Genomic DNA, 25351 nt, shown 5'->3' on the forward strand with positions numbered 1-25351 from the left:
TGTTTACATACGTTGCTTCACTCTTCGCAGATGCAAGTAACGAGAAAACTGAATGGGGGGAAGCACTTACCCATCATATCTGTTTATTCGAAGTATTTATTTAGTGGCAGTCCAAAAAGTAACATCCCCATAGACTTTTCAGTTCTCTTCAGTCCTCTCCACCAGAAGTGGATAACTGTTGCAGGGAGAAGTGTAACAATATAGCCAACTCGCCCTCACTTCAACAGGCTTCTGAATGCAACATGCCACTGTTTCACTGTCTAAGGGCTAGGCACCTTAAAAGCCCTGTGGTAAAATAAAAGAATAGTATCAACATGCCATTTTTGTCTTCCTGAACTAAAACTACAGCTGAAAGTAAGCTTGCTAGGACAAGTTTTAGCCTGGGAAACTTCAACTATCTGTACTCAGGGACTCAAACCTGTTCCCAGAGGAGCATCTATGGGAGGTAACTGGTTATTTGCTGCTTTTAACTCAATGCAGTCTAGTCATAGTAAAGATTCAAACAATACTTTAAATTCTGTATAAGTTCATGGATTTCATCCAATATAAATTAAGAGTTTCTGTTTTCTTTTTTAAAAGGAATAACAGGGAAGAGGTAAACTTGACACTTTTTCTGCTTACAAATAAACAGTAATGCCCTTATAAAATCTTCTAATTCAACCATTTAGGGTGGTCAGCTGCAGTAAACCTTTTATTTCTTCAAAGTGCTGCTTCTGCCAACAGAACTTCATATTCTCTTCTTTACAGACAGGAACTCCTTTACAGTCCAATTGTAATTCTGTTTGCCCCAGAGTAGGCACAAAATTCAGTGCAACTGTTGCATAGTGTTCTGGAAAAAAAAATAGGAAGCTTACTACTGCATTATGAAAAGGAATGTTTATCCTTACAGTACTACTACTTGCTTTTCACAGTGGGGGAAAAAAAAAGCTTGAGTGTTTTTGGACTCTTACAACTAACAAAGGATACTAATAACATACCTTCTGGCCAGTTCCGACATCTCCATTTCATGACGATCTTTTTATTTGTTAACTGAAACAAAGGTGAAATTCCACTGAAAACATCTTTTAAAACTTTCTACAGTACTACAACACAGAAAAACACCAAATCCTTTCATTAAAACCCCTACATACTAAAAGTAATCAGTGAACAACATACAGTCCCATTTTCCAGTTTATATGCCAGCACCATTGAGAATTCATTGTCCCTAATGCCAAAATGTCTGTAACAGCAGTAATATCAGGGATAAAAGTGTAGTAACATTAGTAACCAGAACTGAGCTGATGTCAAGGATAAGGCAACTGACATTTGGCAATGCAGACCCTAGTGTTTTAGGAGGCAGAAACGTTTCCTGAAACTTCTAGATCAAGAGTTGGGAGGAATTAACACTTGTTTCTTCTAAAACTGTAAGCATTTGCACAATTACTGTGAAAACTAAGGCTTCATCTTTATCATTACTTGTTACCAACTTTTTTATAAAGTTCTCAAGTTTCTGTGAGCTCAGATTAAAAACTCAAAGCAATTTATAAACAGCATGGATAAAAAACCAATAATAATGGAAAGAAAAGTCAGTCCCAGCTTAACTTTTCTTTAACTATAAGATTACGTACCAATTCTATATATTCACCGGTGATGTTCCCATGAAACATTTGGAATTTCCCTCCCTTTTCAGCTTCTAATACAGCAGGAGATTTAGAAAATTTTTGCACCAGCTAACCAAGCAAAACATACAGTAGACATGTTATTCCAGCACGTGCTATCACCTTTTTAACCTAAATGTAAAGTATTAATACAACAAATACTGTGCTTTGGGGTTGTTGCTTTTTTTTTTTTTTTTGCGAGAAAGACCAGCCCTGAGCTAACATCCGTTGCTAATCCTCTTTTTGCTGAGAAAGATTGGCCCTGGGCTAACATCCATGCCCATCTTCCTCTACTTTATACGTGGGACGCCACCACAGCATGGCTTGACAAGCAGCGTGTCAGTCCACAGCCAGCATCCGAACCCGCGAACCCCAGGCCACCGAAGTGGAGCACCCAAACTTAACCACTGCGCCACCGGGCTGGCCCCTGGGGTTGTTTTTGTTTTTTTTTTTTTTAATCCTGAATACGTAGCTTTTACTTACAGTTTTCTCTACTCTTTCCCTCTCTTTCACAGGGAGAAAACTCAGTAAATTAGTGTATCCCCCTAAATCCTGATATATTCCCCCCAGATGCCCATCTTTTCTCCCCCTCAAATTTTTCAGAAGCTATCCTAAAGACTTCTCTCACCACCATTCTAGATTCCTTCAATCAGAAAAACAGGGCCATAGAGGAAACGAAAAACCAGCTCCAGTTCTGAGTGGCACATTTTCTCCCCATGTCAGCAATTAAGATCCTAGCCTGAGAAGTAACTTACATCTTTCACAGTGAAGATGCTGTACAGCTGCTCTACAGCTGTGTCAAACAGTTCCGTCATGTGCAATGCCACAGTGGGAATCCTCACACCCAATGCCACTGGAGATGAGGCCTGAATCTTAAGAAGAGGTTCCAAAGGATAATTAGCATGCCAGTAATAAAAACACCAAAACACTTGATAAAACACCAAATGCCCCAAATTCCACACTACTACTTCAGGCACATGGAAATAGCATGAAAAGCCGTTATAGCACCACCAGTCCTGGTCTTTACTTTGAAAACAGCAGTTCTTCCTATGAGCTCTTTAGCTCTGTTCCACTCCCCAGGCTATGGCTTAACACTCAAATCCTACTTAGACATGTAAACATGGCCCAGAAGGCATAAACATAAGCAGATGAAGGACAACAGCACTTCTTAAGGCCAAAGGGTGTCAATTTCCCACCACCAGATTCCAAGAACAGGATCTAAAACCTCTCAATCCAAAAGTCTGGAGAGAAGGTTCTTCCATTCTGGTATGTGAACCTCAAAGTCACCTGGTTTTGTAATCTGTTGCCTACCAAAGGACATTGCCTTTAGAACACCGTTTTGAACTAAATTCAATAGTTAGCCCACAAAAAGGCCTGTTTATACATTCCCTTCCATCAAGGATGAAAGTCTAATTTCATCATTTCAAAAAAAAGGCAGGGGATGCAAGGATGGATTAACTAGCCCTCCTTGCTATCCTTTACAGTTCTCCATCATTGAAAGGCTGTTGAGAGCTTTGAAGCATTCTCATTAAGCACTTCCTTTTCCCCCTCCCTACATGTTGGCCACCAGAGGTCATACCTGCAAGGTATTCTCACTCAATTTCCTTTTGACAGTCATTTCCGGGGTTGCCATAGCTTTCGTTGGTAAAATCATTCCCATTGTAAATTCTACAAAGAAACATATGGGAAATGGTTTTAATAGAGAACTTTTTCCTTTTCAGCACAAACAGTGAGGCAGAAACCCAAAACAGCACATAAGAAAATAAAAGAACTGATATTTTCAAAAAGAATTCCTATCATTTTGAGAATTTCAAGGCCATTCCGTGTTCTTACATATAAAACTAACAACATGAGTTCCACTGCAACAAATGCCTTTTATTTTTTTCCAAATGCTTCACTTTTATCTAGTCATTGATAAAATAGCAAAATTTTCAAATGTTCTTTTCCAAAAAGCTCAGTTTTATATAACTAACTACTAGTAGCTTTATGGCCTTCACCTACCATTAAAACCAGGCACTTTCTCATTGCTTCACCACCACCCTCACAAAGCTTGGTCTCACAGTATTCAAGCCGGTGGGCCAGCCACATGTGTGGTCTCGTGGGAAAAATGACAACCCTAAACCCATCTATGCCAACAGCTAGATACTCAGGTAGCAGAGTCCAGGGATGTGGTGCAGACATACAGGCCCTGCTGGCCATTCTGCCTGGCAGGTAACTTCTCTAATTTAGGGAAGACAATAACCTCACCTCCATGCAGTATAGGGATTATCTAGATAAATCTCAACTACACCTGTAATACCTGCAGTCACTTTTACTCATTCATTCATTCAACAAAGATTTATTAAGCACCTACTATGTGCTGGAGAGAAAGCAGTAAACAAGACAGACACCTTCCATGCCCTCATGAAGCTTATACACTAGCAGGGAAGACAGACATTAAACAAGTAATTATACAAAGAACTGATTAAATAATTATCATTCCAGAAAACTACTATTAACAACCCTGTAGGCAAAATGGTTCATGCTACGTACAATACTGATAATCATTTAATATGGTCTTACTCATGACTAGCCCTCAACCTTCAGGCTACAATTTATCCTGCGGCATAAAGAGTTGTTTCTGGAGCCTTAGACATCAGCCTAACCTGGGAATCTAGACCACAGTGCATAGCTTGGGTAAATAGAAAAGGGACCCTCTGGTTCACAAGGGATGCCTTCTTTACCAGTCTTAAGTGCCTTCAGGTAATCTCCAAGGGCCTCCCTGACCTTGGCGGTGCCTGCAGTTTTCATAAGATCCTTCAGTATATCCCCATCTCCTTTCTTTTTACTCACGTTCACCTACAAATCAGAAAAATACAAACCTAAGAAAAATCTGGTTTGATGTATTCCCACAACATTGGGACATAAGGATGAGAGAAGAACTGTGATGGTGCGGGAAGGACAAGTGGATGTGAGAGAGATGTAACAGGTTTCTCCACATAGTTTGAGAAGATGTAAGGGTTTTTTAATCAAGGGTCCATTGACTGGGTTGGTGGCCAAATCTTGAATGGACTTCTTAGAATGTGAATCTCTTAATTTCATAGAAAATTTTATGTGTATATGTATCATATGTGTATTATATTGATGATGAAGTCTATGGCTTTTTATCAGGGTCTAGAAATGCGCTGTCCAGAATGGTAGCCATTAGCTACATGTGGCTATTGAGCATTTGAAATGTGGCTGGTCTGATTTGAGATGTGCTATGTGTAAAATAATATACACCAGACTTTGAAGACTTAGTACAGAAAAAGAATGTAAAATAATCTCAATAATTTTGATATTAATTACATGTTAAAGTGATATTTTTTATATTTTGGGTTAAATAAAAAATATTAAAGGTAATTTCACCTGTTTCTTTTAACTTTTTTAATATGGCTACTAGAAAATTTTAAATTCCATAAGTGGCTTGCATTATATTTCTATTGAACAGCGCTGGTCTAGAACCCAAAAGCCAGTGTAATTAGGAAAATCAAGTTCCCACATAGTATGGCCTTGAGCTACACTTTTTTGGCAGGGAGGAGAACTGGGAAGGGGGAGGGAGGAAAGGAGGGAGGAAAAGGGTAGGAGGAGAGAGGAGGGAGAAGTGGAGAGACGGAGAGGGAACCATCAAAATGCTGCTCTGGGGATGCCTCTGTGGTCTTCTCAGAATGAAAAGAGGTATTGGTTTGAAATCGTTTAGTGTCCCTATGATTCAGTAGAGCTGAGCCTGATCCCAAGTCCCAGTTCCAATCTAAAGAGTTTGTTCCATAATGCTACCAAGGGTTGAATCTAAAAAACCAGTTTAACATGCTGATGAAAAACTTCTCAGCTGATGGATCTGAATACAGCAAAGTGAAATCACAGCCCCTGAGTATAGCAAACACATGTCTCAAGAGGTGTCTGAGACAGCCCCACTTTTATGGTATTTTATAACCTTTAATAAAGGCGAGTCATAGACACATTGCTCCTTATGACTTAGTTTTTATATATTTGAAAGACTTCACATTGAATACATGCACAAATCAAAATATCTTCCTTTGGAAAATACAGCTGCTGTACAAATGGTCTCTCCCGAGAACAAGCTTTCAGCTTAAAGAGGGCACTAACTGAAAACCAAGCTTGGGAGTTACACAAGGCTCTATCTCCCAAGAGAACTAGGGGAGCTGGTCAAAAGGCAACAATACTAACTAGTTTACGAAAAACCATGAGACATAACCAAGGGAGATCACAGCTAAAAGACGAGAGTTTCCACTATTAAAGGGAAACAGCAAAGATACAAGGGAGGAGAAACAAATTCCCATTCACCATGCTGTGCGTGCTGCCTGAGCACTTTACAGTACATACACTCTTGTTTATCTGATAACAGCCCTGAAAGATCAATTAACGCCGTTTCACAGATAAGGAGGCCTTGGAGGGTGCAGTCACCTGCCCAGGCCCCACACCTGGTCTGTGGGGCAGTCTAGGGCTTCCTGGGCTTACTCTTCTTCCTATACCACTCCATGCCACACCCCATGCTGCCCCCACAGCACAGCAATCCTTCTTGGCAAACAAGCCCTCAACAATTAACCAAAGCTACCGCACAGGAATCACACAGTCTGAGAAAGTTTTTCAAATACCAACATCCATAACAGAAGCTTGATTTAAAAAAAAAGAAAAGAAAGAAAGAAACTCCATCAGATACCTCACCTCGGTGTCATCTACTTCATTTTCTTCGGAAAGGTTGGGTATTTCAATCAACCCCTTGTGCTTTGCACCAGATTCTTTAATTATACCTAAAATGAGCAAAATGTGTTCTTCAATGACAAAGTCACAACTGGTTTATGCAAAACTGCTCTGCCTAACTGAATAGCCCACCCTCCTCACAGGATGCCACCACAGCTGGCAACAAGGCAAGCTCAAGGCTTTACCACCACACAGGTGCCAAAATTGGCCTGTTCTCCTGGCCCACATCAGAAGTAAGTAACCAAGAAAGGTGGGGACAGAACCTTGCCAATGCCAGGTGGAAGCATGGGACTGGAGTAAGTGGGTCTGTAACCAATGTTTCTTTTTTCATCCCCCAATATTCTTTACCAGGTCAAAGCAGGATAAAGGGTTATCTTGAAGAGGAATCACAAAAGGGACGGGAGGACAGAAAGGAACAATGAGTTCTGATCATGGAAAGAGTGAAGGGAGGGAGGTTGTGGCTTGGGGAAGTTCTGTGTGGACTCCATGCAGCTGGATTTCTTTCAAGACCAGAATGTTGATTTCAGTGACAACATCAAGATGGTGACATAGGTTATTCCTGACTTCAGTCCCCCTCAGAAGACCAACTAGCAGCTAGCCATAGACAAGACACCACTGTGCAAATCCCAGAACCCAGAGGTGAGGCTGATGCACCCTCCTGGACAGAGACAGAGAAGGACTGCATCAGAAGGGTATGAGGAGTGCTAACACTATGACCACACCGCCCCTCCCCCGGGCCAGCCCTGTGCCACACTGAGAGAGCCCCCCTGTGGTTTCTCCAGTGGGAAAAGAGAACACAAGGTGGACATCCAGGTCCTCCAGCATTGTGGGATGCTTCCTGAGAGGGCAACTTGGGTCTCACCTCACAGGGACCACTGGGAATCAGAGACAGAGAAGAGGGGCAGGGCTTTCAGCAACCAGTGCTCAAATCTTGGTGGACGACATTCCTCCCTGCAGCAGTACGTGAGCAGAGATCCTAGTCAGTGACTCTGCCTATCTGCAGAGCCAAGCTGGTAGCCCTATCTGGCCAGGGAGATCAGTTGGCAATTCTGCCCAATTTGTGTCCCCAGCCAACTGGCTGAAGCCAGCTGTGAAGCTCATTCTACCACCCCACCTAGTGAAGGAAGCAAATTCACAGCCCCGCTCAACTGCTGAGCATAGCCTCCAGTCTTGACCATCCAGGAAGCCTGACCAGAGAACCTAGACAGCCACAGAGCCCATCCTACAACCCCACTTGTGCAGGGAGCCAAACCACCAGCCCTGCCAAACTGTTGAGCATAGCCTCTGGCCCTGCATAACCACGGAGCCTGAACGGTGACCCTAATCAGCCTCAGAGCCCAGCCTACAGCCCTCTTCTATTGTTTTTTGTTTTTGGTTTTTTTTTTTTTTGTGAGGAGATCAGCCCTGTGCTAACATCTGCCAATCCTCCTCTTTTTTTGTCAGGAAGACTGGCCCTGAGCTAACATCCATGCCCATCTTCCTCCACTTTATATGGGATGCCACCACAGCATGGCTTGCCAAGCAGTGCGTCGGTGTGCCCCCGGGATCCGAACCGGCAAACCCCAGGCCACCGCAGCGGAGCACGAGCACTTAACCGCTTGCGCCACTGGGCAGGCCCAGCCCTCCTCTATTGTTAAACACAGCTTGTGACCTCATCTAGAAAGTGAGCCCAGACAGTGACCCCACCCAACCGCAGAGCAGTCTCTAGTCACCGAACTGCAGGATACAGCTGGAGGCCCCTTCTGACCAGAGAGCCCAGCCAGCGACCTTGCTCAACAGCAGAGCATAGCCAGTGTCCTACCTGATCAGGAATCCAAACCTGAAGACCTGCCCAACTTCGGGGCACAGTCTGTGTGGCCACCTGATCACAGATCACAGCCTGAGGCCAGGTCTGACCACACAATCCTGCCTCCAGCCCCGCCTGAATGAGTCCAGCCAGCAGCACCATCTGGTCAGGGAGCACAGCCTGAGACCCTGCCCAATCAGGAGCAATTGTTGAGCCCAGCCCATAGCCCTGCCCAATTACAGAGTACAACTAGTGCCACTGCCCTGCTAGTGAACACAGCCAGTGACCCTGCCTCACCAGAAGTAATTGCAGAGCCCAGCTAGTGGTTCCATGTGACCGTGGAGCACAGCCAGCAGCCCTGCTCGATCAGGGAGCCCCCCCAGCAGCCCTGCTTGAACATGAAGCCCAGCCAGCAGACTCTCCCAACCACAGAGCCCAGCCAGCAATAACCCCCACCCCCAACCACAGAGCAAGGGCAGTGGCCCCACCCACTAGAGACCCTGACAGCAAGCCCCACCTGCCCATAGATGCTACTAGCTGACCTGCCCAGTAACCCAAGCCGAGCTTAATGGTGAAGGTCTTTCTCTGCTGAAGCAAACCTGTAAACTCTGGAAGAGGAGACCATTTACTTATATATGCAGATACCAATGCAAGGAATCAAGGCTCATGAAGAATCAGGTAAACATAACACAACCAAAGGAAAATAATAAAGCTCCAGTAACTGACCCAAAAGAAATAAAGATCTATGAACTATGTGACCAGGAATTCAGAATAAACCTCTTAAAGAAGTTTTAATTTAAGTTCTTGTAAACTACAAGAACACACAGACAGAAAACTAAATGAGATTAGGAAAACAACACATGAACAAAATGAGAAGTTCAACAAAGAAATAGAAACCATCAAAAAAAAAAAAAAAAACAAATCCTAGAGCTGAAGAATACAATGACTGAACTTAAGAATTAAGCAGAGAGCTTCAACAATTAGCTTGACCAAACAGAAGAGAGAATTAGTGAACTGGAAGATAGGTTATTTGAAATTATTCCAGTCAGAGGAACAAAAGAAGAAAGAATGAAGAAAACCTACAGGACCTAAAGGACAATATCAAAAGAAACAATATATGCATTATGGGAATCCCAGAAGAAGAGAAAGAGAAAACAACAGAAAGTCTATTTAAAACAATAATGGTCTAGGGGGCCAGCCCAGTGGTGTAGCAGTTAAGTTCATGCACTCTGCTTCAGCGGCCCGGGGTTTGCAGGTTCGGATCCCAGGTGCAGACAAACACACCGCTTGTCAAGCCATGCTGGGGCGGCGTCCCATATAAAGTAGAGGAAGATGGGCACAGATGTTAGCCCAGGGCCAATCTTCCTCAGCAAAAAGAGGAGGACTGGCAATGGATGTTATCTCAGGGCTAATCTTCCTCACACACACAAAAAACAAAACAAAACAAAACAAGAATGGTCAAAAACTTAACCTGGGGAGAGAAATGGACATCTAGATTCATGAGGACCAAAAGACCCTGAAATAGGTTGAACCCAAAAAGGGTTACACCAAGACACATTATAATTAAACTGTCAAAAGTCAAAGACAAAGAGAGAATTTTGAAAGCAGCAAGAGAAAAGCGACTCATCACATATAAAGGAGCTTCCATAAGGCTAAAGGCAGATTTCACAACAGAAACTTGACAGGCCAAGAGTGGGATGATATATTCAAAATACTGAAAGAGGGCCAGCCCGGTGGCATAGTGGTTAAATTCATGTGCTCCGTTTCAGCGCCTGGGGTTCTCAGGTTCGGATCCCAGGCGTGAACCTACACACCATTCATTAAGCCATGCTATGGCAGTGTCCCATATACGAAACAAAGGAAGACAGGCACAGATGTTAGTTCAGTGACAATCTTCCTCAAGCAAAAAGAGGAAGATTGGCAACAGATGTTAGCTCAGGGCCAATCGTCCTCACAAAAAAAAAAAAGGAAAAAAATGACTGTCAACAAAGAATACTATACCCAGCAAACTGTCTTTCAGAAATGAAGGAGAGATAAAGACTTTCCCAATTAAACAAAAGATGAGGGTGTTCATTGCCACTAGACCTGCCTTACAAGAAAGGTAACAGGCCTTCTTCAAGCTGAAATAAAAGGATACTCATTAGCATCATAAAAACACACGAATGTGTAAAACTCACTGATAACAGTAAATATATAGTCAAAGTCAGATTATCTATTATTGCAATGGTGGTGCTTAATTCACTTACAACTCTACTTTAAAAGTTAAAAAACAAACATATTAAAAATAACCATAACTATAATAATTTGTTATCGGATACACAATATAAAAAAGATGTAAACTGTAACGTCAATAACCTAAAATGTGAGGGGGGAGTATAAATTTCTGTATGCTATCAAAGTTAAGTTGTGATCATTTTAAATAGGATGTTATAAATATAAAATATTTATGTAAGCCTCAGGGTAACCGCAAACAAAAAACCTGTACTAGATACACAAAAGATTATGATAAAGGGATACCACAACAAGGGATGAATCACGAAGGAAGATGGCAAAAGAGAAAGCAAGAAACATAGGACCTACAAAACAGTCAGAAAACAATTAACAAAATGGCAATAGTAAGTCCTTATCTATCAGTAATTACTTTAAACATAAATGGATTAAGTTCTCCAATCAAAAGACAGAGAACGGCTGAATGGATTAAAAAAAAACAACAACAACAAGATCCAACAATATGCTGCCTATAAGAGACTCACTTTAGCTTTAAGGACACACATAAACCTGAGAGAGACGGGATGGAAAAAGATATTGCAAACAAATGGTAACCAAAAGAAAGCAGAAGTAGCTATACTTGTATTAGACAAAATAGACTTTAAGCTAAAAATGGTCAAAAGAAACAAAGGTCATTATATAATGCTAAAGGGATCAATTCATCAAGCAGATATAACAATTGTAAATATTTGTGCACCCAACATCAGAGCACCTAAATATATAAAGCAAACACTAACAGAACTAAAAGGAAAAGTAAACATCAATACAGTAATTGTTGAGGACTTTAATACACCACTCTCATCAATGGATAGATCATCCAGATGAAAATCAATAAGGAAATAGCTGATTTGAACAACACTATATACCAAATGGACCTAACAGACATATAGAGAACATTCCATCCATCAGCAACAGAACACACATTCTTCTCAACCAGCCATGGAACATTTTCTAGGATAAATCATATGTTAGGCCACAAAACAAGTCTCAACAAATTCAAAACACAGAAATTATAATGAGTATCTTTTCCAACTACAATGGTGTGAAACTAGAAATCAGTAACAAAAGGAAAGCCAGAAAATTCACAAATACATAGAAATTAAACAAAACAGTCCTGAACATCCAATGGCTCAAAGAAATCAAAGGGAAAATTTAAAAAATATCTTGAGACAGGGGCCGGCCCAGTGGCACAGAGGTTAAGTGCGCGCACTCCACTTCGGCGGCCCAGGGTTCGCAGGTTCGGATCCCGGGCGCGCATGCTGCTTGCCAAGCCATGCTATGGCGGAGTCCCATATAAAGTAGAGGAAGATGGGCACAGATGTTAGCCCAGGGCCAACTTTCCTCAGCAAAAAAGAGGAGGATTGGCAACAGATGTTAGCTCAGGGCTGATTTTCCTCACAAAAATAAAAAAAAATATCTTGAGACAAATGAAAATGTGAACACAACAGACCAAAACTTATGGCATGCAGCAAAAGCAGTCCTAAGAGAAAAGTGTGTAGCAATAAACACATACATGTAGGAAAAAAGAAAAGGGGCCAGCCCAGTGGTGTAGTGGTTAGGTTCACGTGCTCTGCTTCAGCGGCATGGGGTTCACAGGTTCAGATCCCAGGCACGGACCTGCACACCACTCAAGCCATGCTGTGGTGGCATCCCACATACAAAATAGAGGAAGACTGGCATAGACGTTAGCTCAGGGACAATCCTCATCAAGGAAAAAAGAGGAAGATTGGCAACAGATGTTAGCTCAGGGAAAATCTTCCTCACTGGCCCCCCCCCCCCCCAAAAAAAAGATCTCAGGGCTTCCAGGTTGGTAAACATATAGAGATTTGGAGAGAGTGGCATGCCTGAAGAGGGCACAGAAGCTCCGCACCCTTTCCCCATGCCTTGCCCTATGCATCTTTTCCATCTGGCTGTTTTTGGGTTATATCCTTTAATAATAAACCAGTAATCAAGTAAGTGAAAAAAAAAAAAAGATCTCAAAGAACCTAACTTTACACCTCAAGGAACTACAAAAAGAAGAACAAACTAAGCCCAAAGTTAGCAAAAGAAACAAAATAATGAACAATCTACAGATTCAATGCAATCTCCACCAAAATTCCAATGGCATTTTTCCCAGAAATAGAACAAACAATCCTAAAATTTGTATGGAATCACAAAAGACCCCAAATAGCCAAAGCAATCTTGAGAAAGAACAAAGCTGGAGATATCAAACTTCCGGATTTCAAACTATATTACAAAGCTACAGTAATCAAAATAGTGTGGTATTGGCATAAAAACAGACACCTAGATCAATGAAACAGAACAGAGAGCCCAGAACTAAATCAACACATATATAGTCAATTAATATACAACAAAGGAGTCAAGAATATACAATGGGGAAAGGACAGTCTCTTAAATAAATGGTGTTGGGAAAACTAGGTAGTCACAAGAAAAGAATTAAACTGGAGCACTATCTTATATCACACACAAAAATTAACTCAAAATGAATTAAAGATTTGAATGTAAGATCTGTAACCATAAAACTCCTGGAAGAAAACACAGGCAGTAAGCTCCTCAACATTAGTCTTGGCAACGATTTTTGGATTTGACACCAAAAGCAAAGGCAACAAAAGCAAAAATAAGTAAGTGGGACTAGTCAAATTTAAAAGTTTCTGGGGCCTGGCCCCGTGGCCTAGTGGTTAAGTTCAACACACTCTGCTTCGGTGGCCCAGGTTCAGTCCCTGGGCACGTACCCACACTACTCATTAGCAGCCATGCTGTGGTGGCGACGCACATACAAAGTAGAGGAAGACTGGCAATAGATGTTAGCTCAGGGCGAATCCTCCTCAGCAAAAAAAAAAGTTTCTGAAAAGAAAAGGAAACCATCAACAAAATGAAAAGGCAATCTACTGAATGGGAGAAAATACTTGCAAATCATATTTCTGATAAAAGGTTAATATCCAAAATATATAAAGAACTCATACAACTCAAGAACAAAAAATAAACAGGTTAAAAAATGGGCAGAGGATCTGAATAGACATTTTTCCAAAGAAGACATATAGATGTCCAACAGGAACACGAAAAGGTGCTCAACATTACTAAGCATCAGGGAAATGCAAATTAAAATCACAATGAGATGTGATAACCTCACACCTGTTAGATGGCTATTATCAAAAAGAAAAGATAATGAGTATTGGTGACAAAAAGAAAAGATAATGAGTATTGGTGACAATGTTGAGAAAAAGGAACCCTTGTGCACTGCCAGTAGGAACGTAAATTGGTGTAGCCACTATGGAAATCAGTATGGAGGTTCCTCAAAAAATTAAAAATATTGGGGCCGGCCTGGTGGCACAAGCAGTTAAGTGTGCACGCTCTGCTGCAGCGGCCCGGGGTTCACCAGTTCGGATCCCGGGTGCACACCGATGCACCGCTTGTCAGGGCATGCTGTGGCGGCGTCCCATATAAAGTGGAGGAAGATGGGCACAGATGTTAGCTCAGGGCCAGTCTTCCTCAGCAAAAAGTGGAGGATTGGCAGATGTTAGCTCAGGGCCGATCTTCCTCACAAAAAAAAAAAAATTTTAAAATAGAACTACCATATGATCCAGCAATTCTACTTCTAGGTATTTATCCAAAGGAAATGAAAACACTACTTCAAAAAGATATATGCACCCTCATATTCATTGCAGCATTACTTATAATAGCCAAGACATGGAAGTAACCTAAGTTTCCATTGATGGATGAATGGATAAAGAAAATGCGGTATGTGTATATATATATACACACATATATATAATGGAATATCATTTATAAAAAAGAAGGAAATGTTGCCATTTGCGACAACATGGATGGACACTGAGGGCATTATGCTAAATGAAATAAGTCAGACAGAGAAAGACAAATACTGTATGATCTCACTTATATGTGGAATCTAAAAAAAAAAAAACCCACAGATACAGAGAACAGATTGGTGGTTGCCAGAGGCTGAGGGGGTAGTGAACCAAATGGTGAAGGGGGTCAAAAGGTACAAACTTCCAGTCACAAAACAAATAAGTCCTGGCGATGTAATGTACAGCATGGTGACTGTACTTAATAACACTGTTTTGGATATTTGAAAGTTGCTAAGAAAGTAAATCTTAAAAGTTCTCATCAAGAGAAAAAAAGAAAAATTTGAGGTCTAGTGGTCAAGACTCAGTGTTCTCACCACTGCTGTGGGGGTTCATTTCCTGGTCAGGGAACCACACCACCTACCTGTCGGTTGTCATGTTGTTATTAAGTGCAGCATGGTGACTGTACTTAATAACACTATGTTTTGGATATTTGAAAGTTGCTAAGAAAGTAAATCTTAAAAGTTCTCATCAAGAGAAAAAAAGAAAAATTTGAGGTCTAGTGGTCAAGACTCAGTGTTCTCACCACTGTTGCGGGGGTTCATTTCCTGGTCAGGGAACCACACCACCTACCTTTCGGTTGTCATAACGTGGCAGTTGTGTGTTGCTGTGATGCTGAAAGCTATGCCACCAGTATTTCAAGCATTAGCAGGGTCACCATGGTGGACAGGCTTCAGTGGAGCTTCCACACTAGGGAGAAGGACCTGGCCACCCACTTCCGAAACAATGCAACCCTACAAAACTCATGAAAACCCTACAAACAGCAACGGAGCATTATCTGAAATAGCACCAGAAAGTGAGAGGATGGCATAAAAAGATCGGGCAGGAGCCAGCCCTGATGACCTAGTGGTTAAAGTTTGGCGTGCTCTGCTTTGGCGGCCCGGGTTCAGTTCCTGGACGTGGAACACACCACTCGTCTGTCAGTAGCCATGCTGTAGCGGCGGCTCATACAGAAGAACTATAAGGACTTACAACTAGAATATACAACTATGTACTGGGGCTTTAGGGAGGTGGAAAAAAAAGAGATGGCAACAGATGTTAGCTCAGGGCAATCTTTCCCAGCAATAAAAAAAAAGATCAGGCAGGGCTCCACTGCACTGTACATAGGGTTGCCTAGGAGTCAGAAGTGACTCAACAGCACCAACAACAATAAATGACTGGTGATCGATGTTAACTAGACTTATTGTCGTGACCATTTCACGATGTATACAAATAGCAAATCATTATTTTGTACACCCAAAACTAATATAATGTTATATGTCAACTATCTCAATTAAAAAAAGAAAGGAAGTAATAAAGATTAGAGCAAAAATAAATGAAATAGAGAATAAGAAAACAACAGAAAAGATTAATAAAACTAAGAGTTGGTTCTTCGAAAAGATAAACAGTATTGATAAACCTTTAACTAGACTAAGCAAGAAAAAAAAAGAGGACCCAAATAAGTAAAATTATAAATGAAAGAGGAGACATTACAACTGATACCACACAAATATAAAGGATTATTATACGACAAACAATTATAGGCCAACAAACTAGACAACCTAGAAGAAATGGATAAACTCCTAGAAATCTATCACCCACCAAACCTGAATCATGAAGAGTTAGAAAATCTGAACATACCAGTTAAGATTAAGGAGATTGAATCAGTAATCAAAAACCTCTCAACAAAGAAAAGCCCAGGACCAGATGGTTTCACCAGTGAATTCTACCACACACTTAAATAATTAACACCAATCATTTTCAAACTCTTGCAAAACACTGAAGAGGAGGAAACATGCGAAAACTCATTTTACAAGGCCAGCATTACCCTGATACCAAAGCCAGATAAGGACACCACAAGAAAATAAAATTATAGACCGATATTGTTGATGAAAATAGGTGCAAAAATTCTCAACAAAATAATAGCAAATAGAATTCAACAGCACATTAAAATGATCACACACTATGATCAAATGGAATTCATCCCTGGGAGGCAAGGATGTCTCAAAATAGGCAAATCAATAAATGTGATACATCACATTAACAGAATGAAAGATAAAAATCATATGATCATCTCAATTCATGTGGAAAAAGCATTTGACAAAAGTCAACACCCATTCATGATAAAAACTTGCAAAAAATTGGGTATAGCAGGAATATACTTCAACATAATACAGGCCATATACAACAAGCTCACAGCTAACATCATACTTAATGGGAAAATGTTGAAAGCTTTTCCTCTAAGATCAGGAACAAGACAAGGGTGCCCACTCTCACCAATCCTATTCAACATAGTACTGGAAGCCCTAGCCACAGCAACAAAGCAAGACAAAGAAATAAAACGCATCCAAATTGGAAAGGAAAAAATAAAATTGTCTCTGTTGGCAGATGACATGATTTTATATATAGAAACTCCTAAAGACTCCATCAAAAAACTGTTATTACTAATAAACGAATTCAGTAAAGTTTCAGGATACCAAGTCAACATACAAAAATCAGGTGCATTTCCATACACTAGCAATAAACTATCTAAAAAAAAAAAGTAAAGAAAACAAGCCCATTTACAACAGTACCAAAAACAGTAAAATACTCAGGAATAAATTTAACCAAGGTGATGAAAGATCTGTACACTGAAAACTATAAGACACTGATGAAGGAAACTGAAAAAGGCACAAATAAATGGAAAGATACCCTATGTTCATGTCTTGGAAGAATTAATATTGTTAAAATGTCCATACTACCCACAGCTATCTATAAATTCAATGCAATCCCTATCAAGATTCCAATGGCATTTTTTACAGAAGTAGAATAAACCATCCTAAAATTCGCATGGAACCACAAAACACCCGGAACAGCCACAGCAATCACTGAGAAAGAATAAAGCTGGAGGCATCACAATTCCTTACTTTAAACTTTACTACAAAGCTATAGTGATCAAAACAGTATGGTATTGGCATAAAAACAGACATACAGATCAATGGAACAGAATCAAGATCCCAGAAATAAACCCATGCATATACGGTCAACTAATATTTGACAAGGGAAGCAAGAATACTCAATGGGTAAAAGACAGTCTCTTCATTAAACAGCGTGGGAAAACTGGATATTTACATGCAAAAGAATGAAACGGGACCCCTACCTTACATGACTCACAAAAATGAACTCAAAATGAATTAAAGACTTAAATGTAAGATTTGAAACCATGAAACTCCTGAAAGAAAACAGGGGGGGAAAATGAAAATAGGCCATACCAAACCATATGGGATGCAGCAAAAGCGGTCCTGAGAGGGAAACTCATAGCGATACAAGCCCACCTTAACAAACAAGAAAAAGCCCAAATAAGCAACCTTAAATTACACCTAACAGAACTAGAAAAAGAAGAACAAAGCCCAAAGTCAGCAGAAGGAGAGAAATAATAAAAATCAGAGCAGAAATAAATGAAATTGAGACCAAAAAAACAGTAGAAAGGATTAATGAAACAAAGAGTGGGTTCTTTGAGAAGATAAACAAAATCGACAAACCCTTAGCCAGTCTTGCTAACAAAAAAAGAGAAAAGGCTCAAGTAAATAAAATTAGAAATGAAAGAGGAGAAATTACAACAGATACCACGGAAATACAGAGGATTATAAGAGAATACTATGAGAAATTATATGCCAACAAATTGGACAATCTAGAAGAAATGGATAAATTCTTAGACTCATACAACCTCCCAAAACTGAACCAAGAAGAAATGGAGAATCTGAATAGACCAATCACAAGTAAAGAGATTGAAACAGTAATCAAAAACCTCCCAAAAAATAAAAGTCCAGGACCAGATGTCTTCTCCGGTGAATTTTACCAAACATTCAAAGAAGATTTAATACCCATCCTTCTCAAACTATTCCAAAAAATAGAGGAAGATGGAACACTTCCTAAATCATTCTACGAGGCCAACATCACCCTGATACCAAAGCCAGACAAAGACAATACAAAGAAAGAAAATTACAGGCCAATATCGCTGATGAACATAGATGCAAAAATCCTCAACAAAATATTGGCAAACCGAATACAGCAATACATTAAAAAAATCATACGCCATGATCAAGTGGGATTTATACCAGGGACACAGGGATGGTTCAACATCTGCAAATCAATCAACGTGATAAATCACATCAACAAAACAAAGAATAAAAATCACATGGTCATCTCAATAGCAGCAGCGAAGGCATTTGACAAGATACAACATCCATTTATGATAAAAACTCTCAACAAAATGGGAATAGAAGGCAAGTACCTCAACATAATAAAAACTATTTATGATAAACCCACAGCCAACATCATACTCAACGAGGAAAGACTGAAAGCCATTCCTCTGAGAACAGGAACGAGGCAGGGCTGCCCACTCTCACCACTCCTGTTCAACATAGTACTGGAGGTTTTGGCCAGAGCAATTAGGCAAGAAAAAGGAATAAAAAGAATCCAAATAGGTAAGGAAGAAGTGAAACTCTCACTATTTGCAGATGACATGATTTTATATATAGAAAACCCTAAAGAATCCGTTGGAAAACTATTAGAAATAATCAACAACTACAGCAAAGTTGCAGGGTACAAAATCGATGTACAAAAATCAGTTGCATTTCTGTATGCTAATAATGAACTAACAGAAAGAGAGCTCAAAAAGATAATACCATTTACAATTGCATCAAAAAGAACAAAATACCTAGGAATAAATCTTACCAAGGAGGTGAAAGACCTATACAATGAGAACTACAAGACATTATTGAAAGAAATCGATGATGACATAAAGAAATGGAAAGATATCCCATGTACGTGGATTGGAAGAATAAACATAGTTAAAATGTCTATATTACCTAAAGCAATCTACAGATTCAATGCAATCCCAATCAGAATCCCAATGACATGCTTCACGGAAATAGAAAAAAGAATACTAAAATTCATATGGGGCAACAAAAGACCCTGAATAGCTAAAGCAATCCTCAGAAAAAAGAACAAAGCAGGAGGCATCACAATCCCTGACTTCAAAACATACTACAAAGCAATAGTAATCAAAACAGCATGGTACTGGTACAAAAACAGACACAGAGATCAATGGAACAGAATTGAAAGCCCAGAAATAAAACCACACATATACAGATAGCTAATTTTCGACAAAGGAGCTAAGAACGTACAATGGAGAAAGGAAAGTCTCTTCAATAAATGGTGTTGGGAAAACTGGACAGCCACATGCAAAAGAATGAAAGTGGACCATCTGCTATCGCCCTTCACAAAAATTAACTCAAAATGGATCAAAGTCCTGAAGGTGAGAGCTGAAACTATAAAACTCATAGAAGAAAATATAGGCAACACACTATTTGACACTGGTCATAAAGGAATCTTTTCCGATGACACGCCTACCCAGACTAGGGAAACTAAAGAAAAAATAAACAAGTGGGACTTTGTCAGATTAAAGAGTTTCTACAAGACAAACGAAACCAGAATCAAGATGAACAGACAACCCACCAGCTGGGAGAGAATATTTGCAAAACATACATCTGACAAGGGGTTGATCTCCATAATATATAAAGAACTCACACAACTGAACAACAAAAAAACAAACAACCCAATCAAAAAATGGGCAGAGGAAATGAACAGACACTTCTCCAAAGAAGATATACAGATGGCCAATAGGCACATGAAAAGATGTTCAACATCACTAATCATCAGGGAAATGCAAATCAAAACAACACTAAGATATCACCTCATGCCCGTTAGAATGGCTATAATCACCAAGACAAAAAACAACAAATGTTGGAGAGGATGTGGAGAAACAGGAACCCTCATACACAGCTGGTGGGAATGCAAACTGCTGCAGCCTCTATGGAAAACGGTATGGAGATTCCTCAAAGAATTAAAAATAGAGATGTCCTATGATCCAGCCATCCCACTTCTGGGAATCTATCCAACAAACCTGAAATCAACAATCCAAAGAGACTTATGCACCCTTATGTTCATTGCAGCATTATTCACTATAGCCAAGAAGTGGAAGCAGCCTAAGTGTCCCTCGACTGACGACTGGATCCAGAAAATGTGGTATATATATACAATGGAATACTACTCAGCCATAAAAAAAGACAAAATCGTCCCATTTGCAACAACATGGATGGGCATGGAGGGTATTATGTTAAGTGAAGTAAGCCAGAAAGAAAAAGACAAACACTGTATGATCTCACTCATATGTGGAATATAAACCAACTCATGGACAGAGAAAACTGTATTGTGGTTACCAGGGGCAATGGGGGTGGGGGGTGGGGGGTGGGCACAACGGGTGAAGGGAGACATATATATGGTGATGGATAAACAAAAATGTACAACCCAAACTTTCACAATGTTAAAAACTATTAAAACATCAATTAAAAAAAAGAAAACACAGGGGAAAAATTCCTTGACATTGGTCTTGGCAACAATTTTTGGATATGACACCAAAAGCACAAGCAACAAAAGCAAAAATAAAGTGGGACTGGCCAAACTAAAAAGCTCCTGCAGAGCAAAAGAAACCATCAACAAAATGAAAAGACAATGTACTGAATGGGAGAAAACATTTGCAAAGCTTATCTGATAAGGAGTTAATATCCAAAATATATAAGGAACTAATACAACTCAGTAGCAAAAAATAAATAATCCCCTTTAAAAAAATGGGCAAAGGACCTAAATAGACATTTATGCAAAGATACTCAGATGGCTGACAGGTACGTGAAAAGGTGTTCAACATCACTAATCATCAGGGAAATACAAATCAAAACCACAATGAGATATCTCCTCATACCTGTTAGAGTGGCTATTATCCAACAGAGATAAGAGCTGGCAAGGATGTGGAGAAAAGGGGACCCTGGTGCACTGTTGGTGGGAATGTAAACTGGTGCAGCCACTATGGAAAAGACCTACTATATCATTCAGCAATTCCACTTCTGGGTATATAACCAAAGGAAACGAAATCACTATCTTGAAGAGATATCTGCACCCCCTTGTTTACTGCAGTATTATTTACAGTAGCCAAGACATGGAATCAACCTAAGTGTCCATCGATGGATGAATGGATAAGAAAACGTAGTGTGTGTGTGTGTGTGTGTGTGTGTGTGTGTGTGTAATTATATACATATTATTATTCAGCCATAAAAAAATGAAATCCTTCCATTTGTGACAACGTGGATGGACCTTGATGGCATTATGCTAAGTGAAATAAGTCGGAGAAAAACAAATACTATATGATCTCACTTATATGTGTAATCTAGAAAAACCAAACTCACAGAAACAGAGGGTAGACTGGTGGTTGCAGGGGAGGAGGGTGAAGGAGGTCAAAGGATACAAAGGGTACAAACTTTCAGTGACATGATAAATAAGTTCTGAAGATGTAATGTACAGCATGGTGACTACAGTTAATTATACTGTACTGTATATTTGAGAGTTGCCAAGAGAGTAAATCTTAAAAGTTCTCAACATACACACAAAAAAATTGTAACTATACAAGGTGATGGATGTGTAAACTAACCTTATTGTGGTAATCACTTCACAATATATACATATATCGGATCATCATATTGTATACCCTAAACTTACGTAATTATATCTCAATAAAGCTTGGAAAAATTAAATTAAAATTTAATGGAAAAAAAGAAAAACAAGACCAGAGTGTTGCCTCCTCCCCAGGAGGTCCCACTTGCCACCTCTGGGACTCACCTCTAGGGAGAAAGCACAAGGGGTTAGGACAAGCCCTGTTTAGCCTGCCCTCTGGCTGCTGCCTGGAAGTGGCTGGGTTTTATCTTGCAAAGGAATTGGTTGTTGCTTTGAGCTAAGGAAGACAGATGAGACACCAGGTCATGAGCTTCCGCTGGGCCCTCAGAGCCCTGTCCTGGAGGGGTGGGGGCAGGTCATAGAGGCCCAAGGCCAGCTTACTGGGCGTCTCTCTAACCCAATTCTCAAGGAAGGAGCTGATTCCTGGGCTGAGGCCCAAAATTTAACACAGTGCAATCCTCTAGAACCAGATCTCTCCCTCTCTCCTCCTCTTCCTTTTCCCCTTCGTCTTCACATCTGTGGTTATTTCAGCAAGTATTTATTGAGTATAGACTGTGTACCCAGCCAGGAGCTAGGCACCACGAGAGAAATTTATTCATTCAACGAACACATAACATTCCAGACAGTGATCTGGGCCTGGAAACAAAACCAATCAATCCCTGACCAAAAGACGGGAAGAGTGAAAAGAACCCAACATCCATCAACCGAGGAAGAGATAAACACAACACGCTGTATCTGTACAAGAGGATATCCAACCATAAAAAGGAATGAAACCTGCTGCAGCATGGATGAACCCTGAAAACATGCTAAGTGAAAGAAGCCAGTCACAAAAGACCACATACACTGTGATTGCATTCATATGAAACGTCCAGAACAAGCAAATCCATAGAGATAGAAAATAGTTTAGCAGTTGCTGAGGACTGAGGGAGTGACTGCTAATGGGTACACGGTTTTTTGGGAGTGATGAAAATGTTCTGAAATTGACTGTAGTGAAGGCTGCACAACTCTGTGAATATACTGAAAACCACTGAATTGCATACTTTAAATGGGTGAATGGTATGGTATGTGAATTATATCTCAATAAAGCTGATATTTTAAAAAATCTCTGCCCTGACGAATAGGGGGAAGAAGGGGAACCAGAACAATAAACAAAATACTTAAGTAACCACATATAATATACCAAAGATCAATGCTGTGGGGAGAAATAAAGCAGGCAAGGAAGACCGTACAAGGAAGGAATCTGCAATTTTTATAGGATGGAGACAGGCGGCTTCGCTCATGACGAAGACCTGAAGGAGCAGAAGGAGCCAGCAGGCAGCTATCTGGGGACAGAGTGCTCCAGACGTCAGGTCCAGGAAACCCTAGTGCTCATCAGCGCCGGGCAGACAAGAGTCCAGCTGAGAGCAAAGAGCTCTGAGCAGCTCTGAGTGCTGGGAGAAAGGGAGCCCCCTGCTTGTGGGACAAAGAACTCCAGGTGCGGTAAGGGTGTTGGAACTGTGAACACCAGTTCAGGGGCCAGTCAGTGCCAGGCCCACAGCAGGAGTTCTAAAACTATCCATCTGCCGAAGGAATGAATAACTAATCAACCAACTCCGCCCCAAGGCTACCTCCAGCCCTACCTGAACCCTGAGGCCCCATTACCTTTCCAGCTCAGTTTGATGTTCCACTCATAGAAGAAAATCAGCTTTCCTTTGCGGCTGCTGCAGGAAGCCTCGCCTTCCACCTGCTTCAGCTCACTGATCTCGCAGCGGCCAGCCTCATTCTCCACGACGATGCCCACCAGGAGCTCGCGGAGCTTCCCCTTGGACCAACCAGTGGCATCTCGCTCTGTCCTGCCAGGGACCAGGAGGGCAGAGCCATGAATGGAAGCCCCAGCTAATCTCCACATGCCCGGCCTGGGGCAGCAGGTAACACCAGGCCCTGCCCAGATCAGATCAGCCAGAGTCCTCTTGAGCGTCCTTGAGAGACCCGCCACCCTCAAACTTACAAACTTGCTTCTCAAAAGAGCTTTCTGTCATATATCTTTTAATCCTCCTACTCAGTTTCTTGAGATATTATTATCCACCGTGTAAAGTAGTATGTTGGCTTAAAAACGCAGGCTCATTTTAGGGGAAGGGGGTCTAGCAATCTCACCCATTGGAAATGGATGGGCAAAGCCTGAGCTTTGGGTAATAAAGTAGTTATTACTCCTAAGAAAAGACAGTAATAACTGAAACAATTTTAATCATAATCAGACAAATTATCGTGTGTTTTCACATATATATTAGCTCATGCAATCTTCCCAAATAATGTTCCCACTTTAGGGAGTGGAAAGGAGCTGAGAGAAGTCCATGATGTGTCCATGGTGACAGGGCTAGGAAAGGAGAGGTCAGCTCTTCTGAGTCCCAGGCCAGGGCTCCCCCAGTAAAGGATCCCCTCACAGGCTGACAGCTCTGCTCTGCCTTGGACCTGCCTCAGCAACACCTTTATGGGCTTGAAGTACCACAGCCCTCTGAGGAGCAGGACAGAGAGCATCGCTTCCTGAAGCTCTGGGGGAGAGAGGGAGGCAGGAAACAGCCCATGTTCCAGATGAGGTACACAAAGGATGGGTAACTTGTTCAGACTCCTAGAAAGCAGGGCTCACCAGAAGTCCATCAAGTTAGACGTCGAGTTGAGATCCCAATTCCTGTTCTTTCCACTACATTCATACCAAAACACACACACACACACACACACACACACACACACACACACACACACACACATTCTAGCTCCCTTTTAACTCCCAGAAACATCAAGAGGGTTGGGTGTGGGAATGGGGTAAGGGAAGGGAAGCTCTTAAGGTCACAGACTGTCAAAGTTGAAGAGCGAAGTCAGAAGTCATTCCTGGGGCCCAACCCAACTTTCAAAAAGAGGAAAGGGAAGTCCCAGAGCAGTGCAGATAGGATCCCAGGTCCCCAGACTCAACGGGCACTCCCAAGCCCTGAGACTAACGAGGAGCCGCTCTTAAGGCAGCTGGGGGAGCGGAGGGGGAATCCTCTGCACCTGTGCAGGCCCCCGCCCCACGGAGGGATGCTCGCGGCCCGGGAGGCGCCCCGCGAGACCCGCCACCCCTCCCCCGGGCACGGGGCGCCGGGGGCTTGCAGAGGGTCCCCACCGTCCCGCCCGGCGGCTCCGGAGGCAGAGGCCGGCAGCCGCATCGGGCCCCGGCCGCGCCCGCCGCACCAGTGCCAGTTGTTCACGTTGGTGCCGTCCTCCCGCTCCTCCACGATCCAGCGCGGGTCGCCCTGGCCCCACTTGGCCATGTCTGCGCGGCCCCGGCGGAGAACAAGGCAGGGCCGCGGCGGCGGCTGCAGTGAGACTCGGCCGCCGACGTTTCCGGCCCCCGAGCCCGGGATCAGAGCGTTCGCGGCGCCCAGAAAGTGCCAGAAATCCCCGCCCCCTGCCCCGCCCCGCCCCGCTGCGGAGCTCCGAAGGAGCGGGAGCCGGGGCCGCGTTCCGAGAGGCCGGGCGCGGGGCGGGGCAGGAGGCGGGGGGAGTCTGCGCCCGGG

At 41.8% G+C, this 25351-nt stretch overlaps 1 protein-coding gene across 4 annotated transcripts; it reads right to left on the reverse strand.

Moving 5' to 3' along the window:
* Positions 1-85: 85 nt before the first annotated feature.
* Positions 86-25175, reverse strand: LOC131411934 (activator of 90 kDa heat shock protein ATPase homolog 2). 4 transcript variants are annotated; one of them, XM_058551150.1, is made up of 10 exons: positions 25026-25175; positions 23463-23653; positions 6342-6427; positions 4361-4475; positions 3217-3305; positions 2393-2509; positions 1608-1709; positions 978-1029; positions 689-829; positions 86-285 (listed from the first exon to the last, which is right to left on the reverse strand). In XM_058551150.1, the coding sequence occupies exons 1-10, from the start codon at positions 25103-25105 to the stop codon at positions 254-256; spliced, it is 1005 nt and encodes a 334-aa protein (XP_058407133.1). In that variant the 5' UTR covers positions 25106-25175; the 3' UTR covers positions 86-253. The 4 variants fall into 4 exon arrangements, with proteins under 4 accessions (XP_058407133.1, XP_058407132.1, XP_058407131.1 ...); XM_058551149.1 differs by having other exon boundaries at positions 622-829; XM_058551148.1 differs by having other exon boundaries at positions 86-829.
* Positions 25176-25351: the final 176 nt, after the last annotated feature.

This window comes from Diceros bicornis, chromosome 12 (genome assembly GCF_020826845.1).
Source record: "Diceros bicornis minor isolate mBicDic1 chromosome 12, mDicBic1.mat.cur, whole genome shotgun sequence".
NCBI classification, from domain to species: Eukaryota; Metazoa; Chordata; class Mammalia; order Perissodactyla; family Rhinocerotidae; genus Diceros; species Diceros bicornis.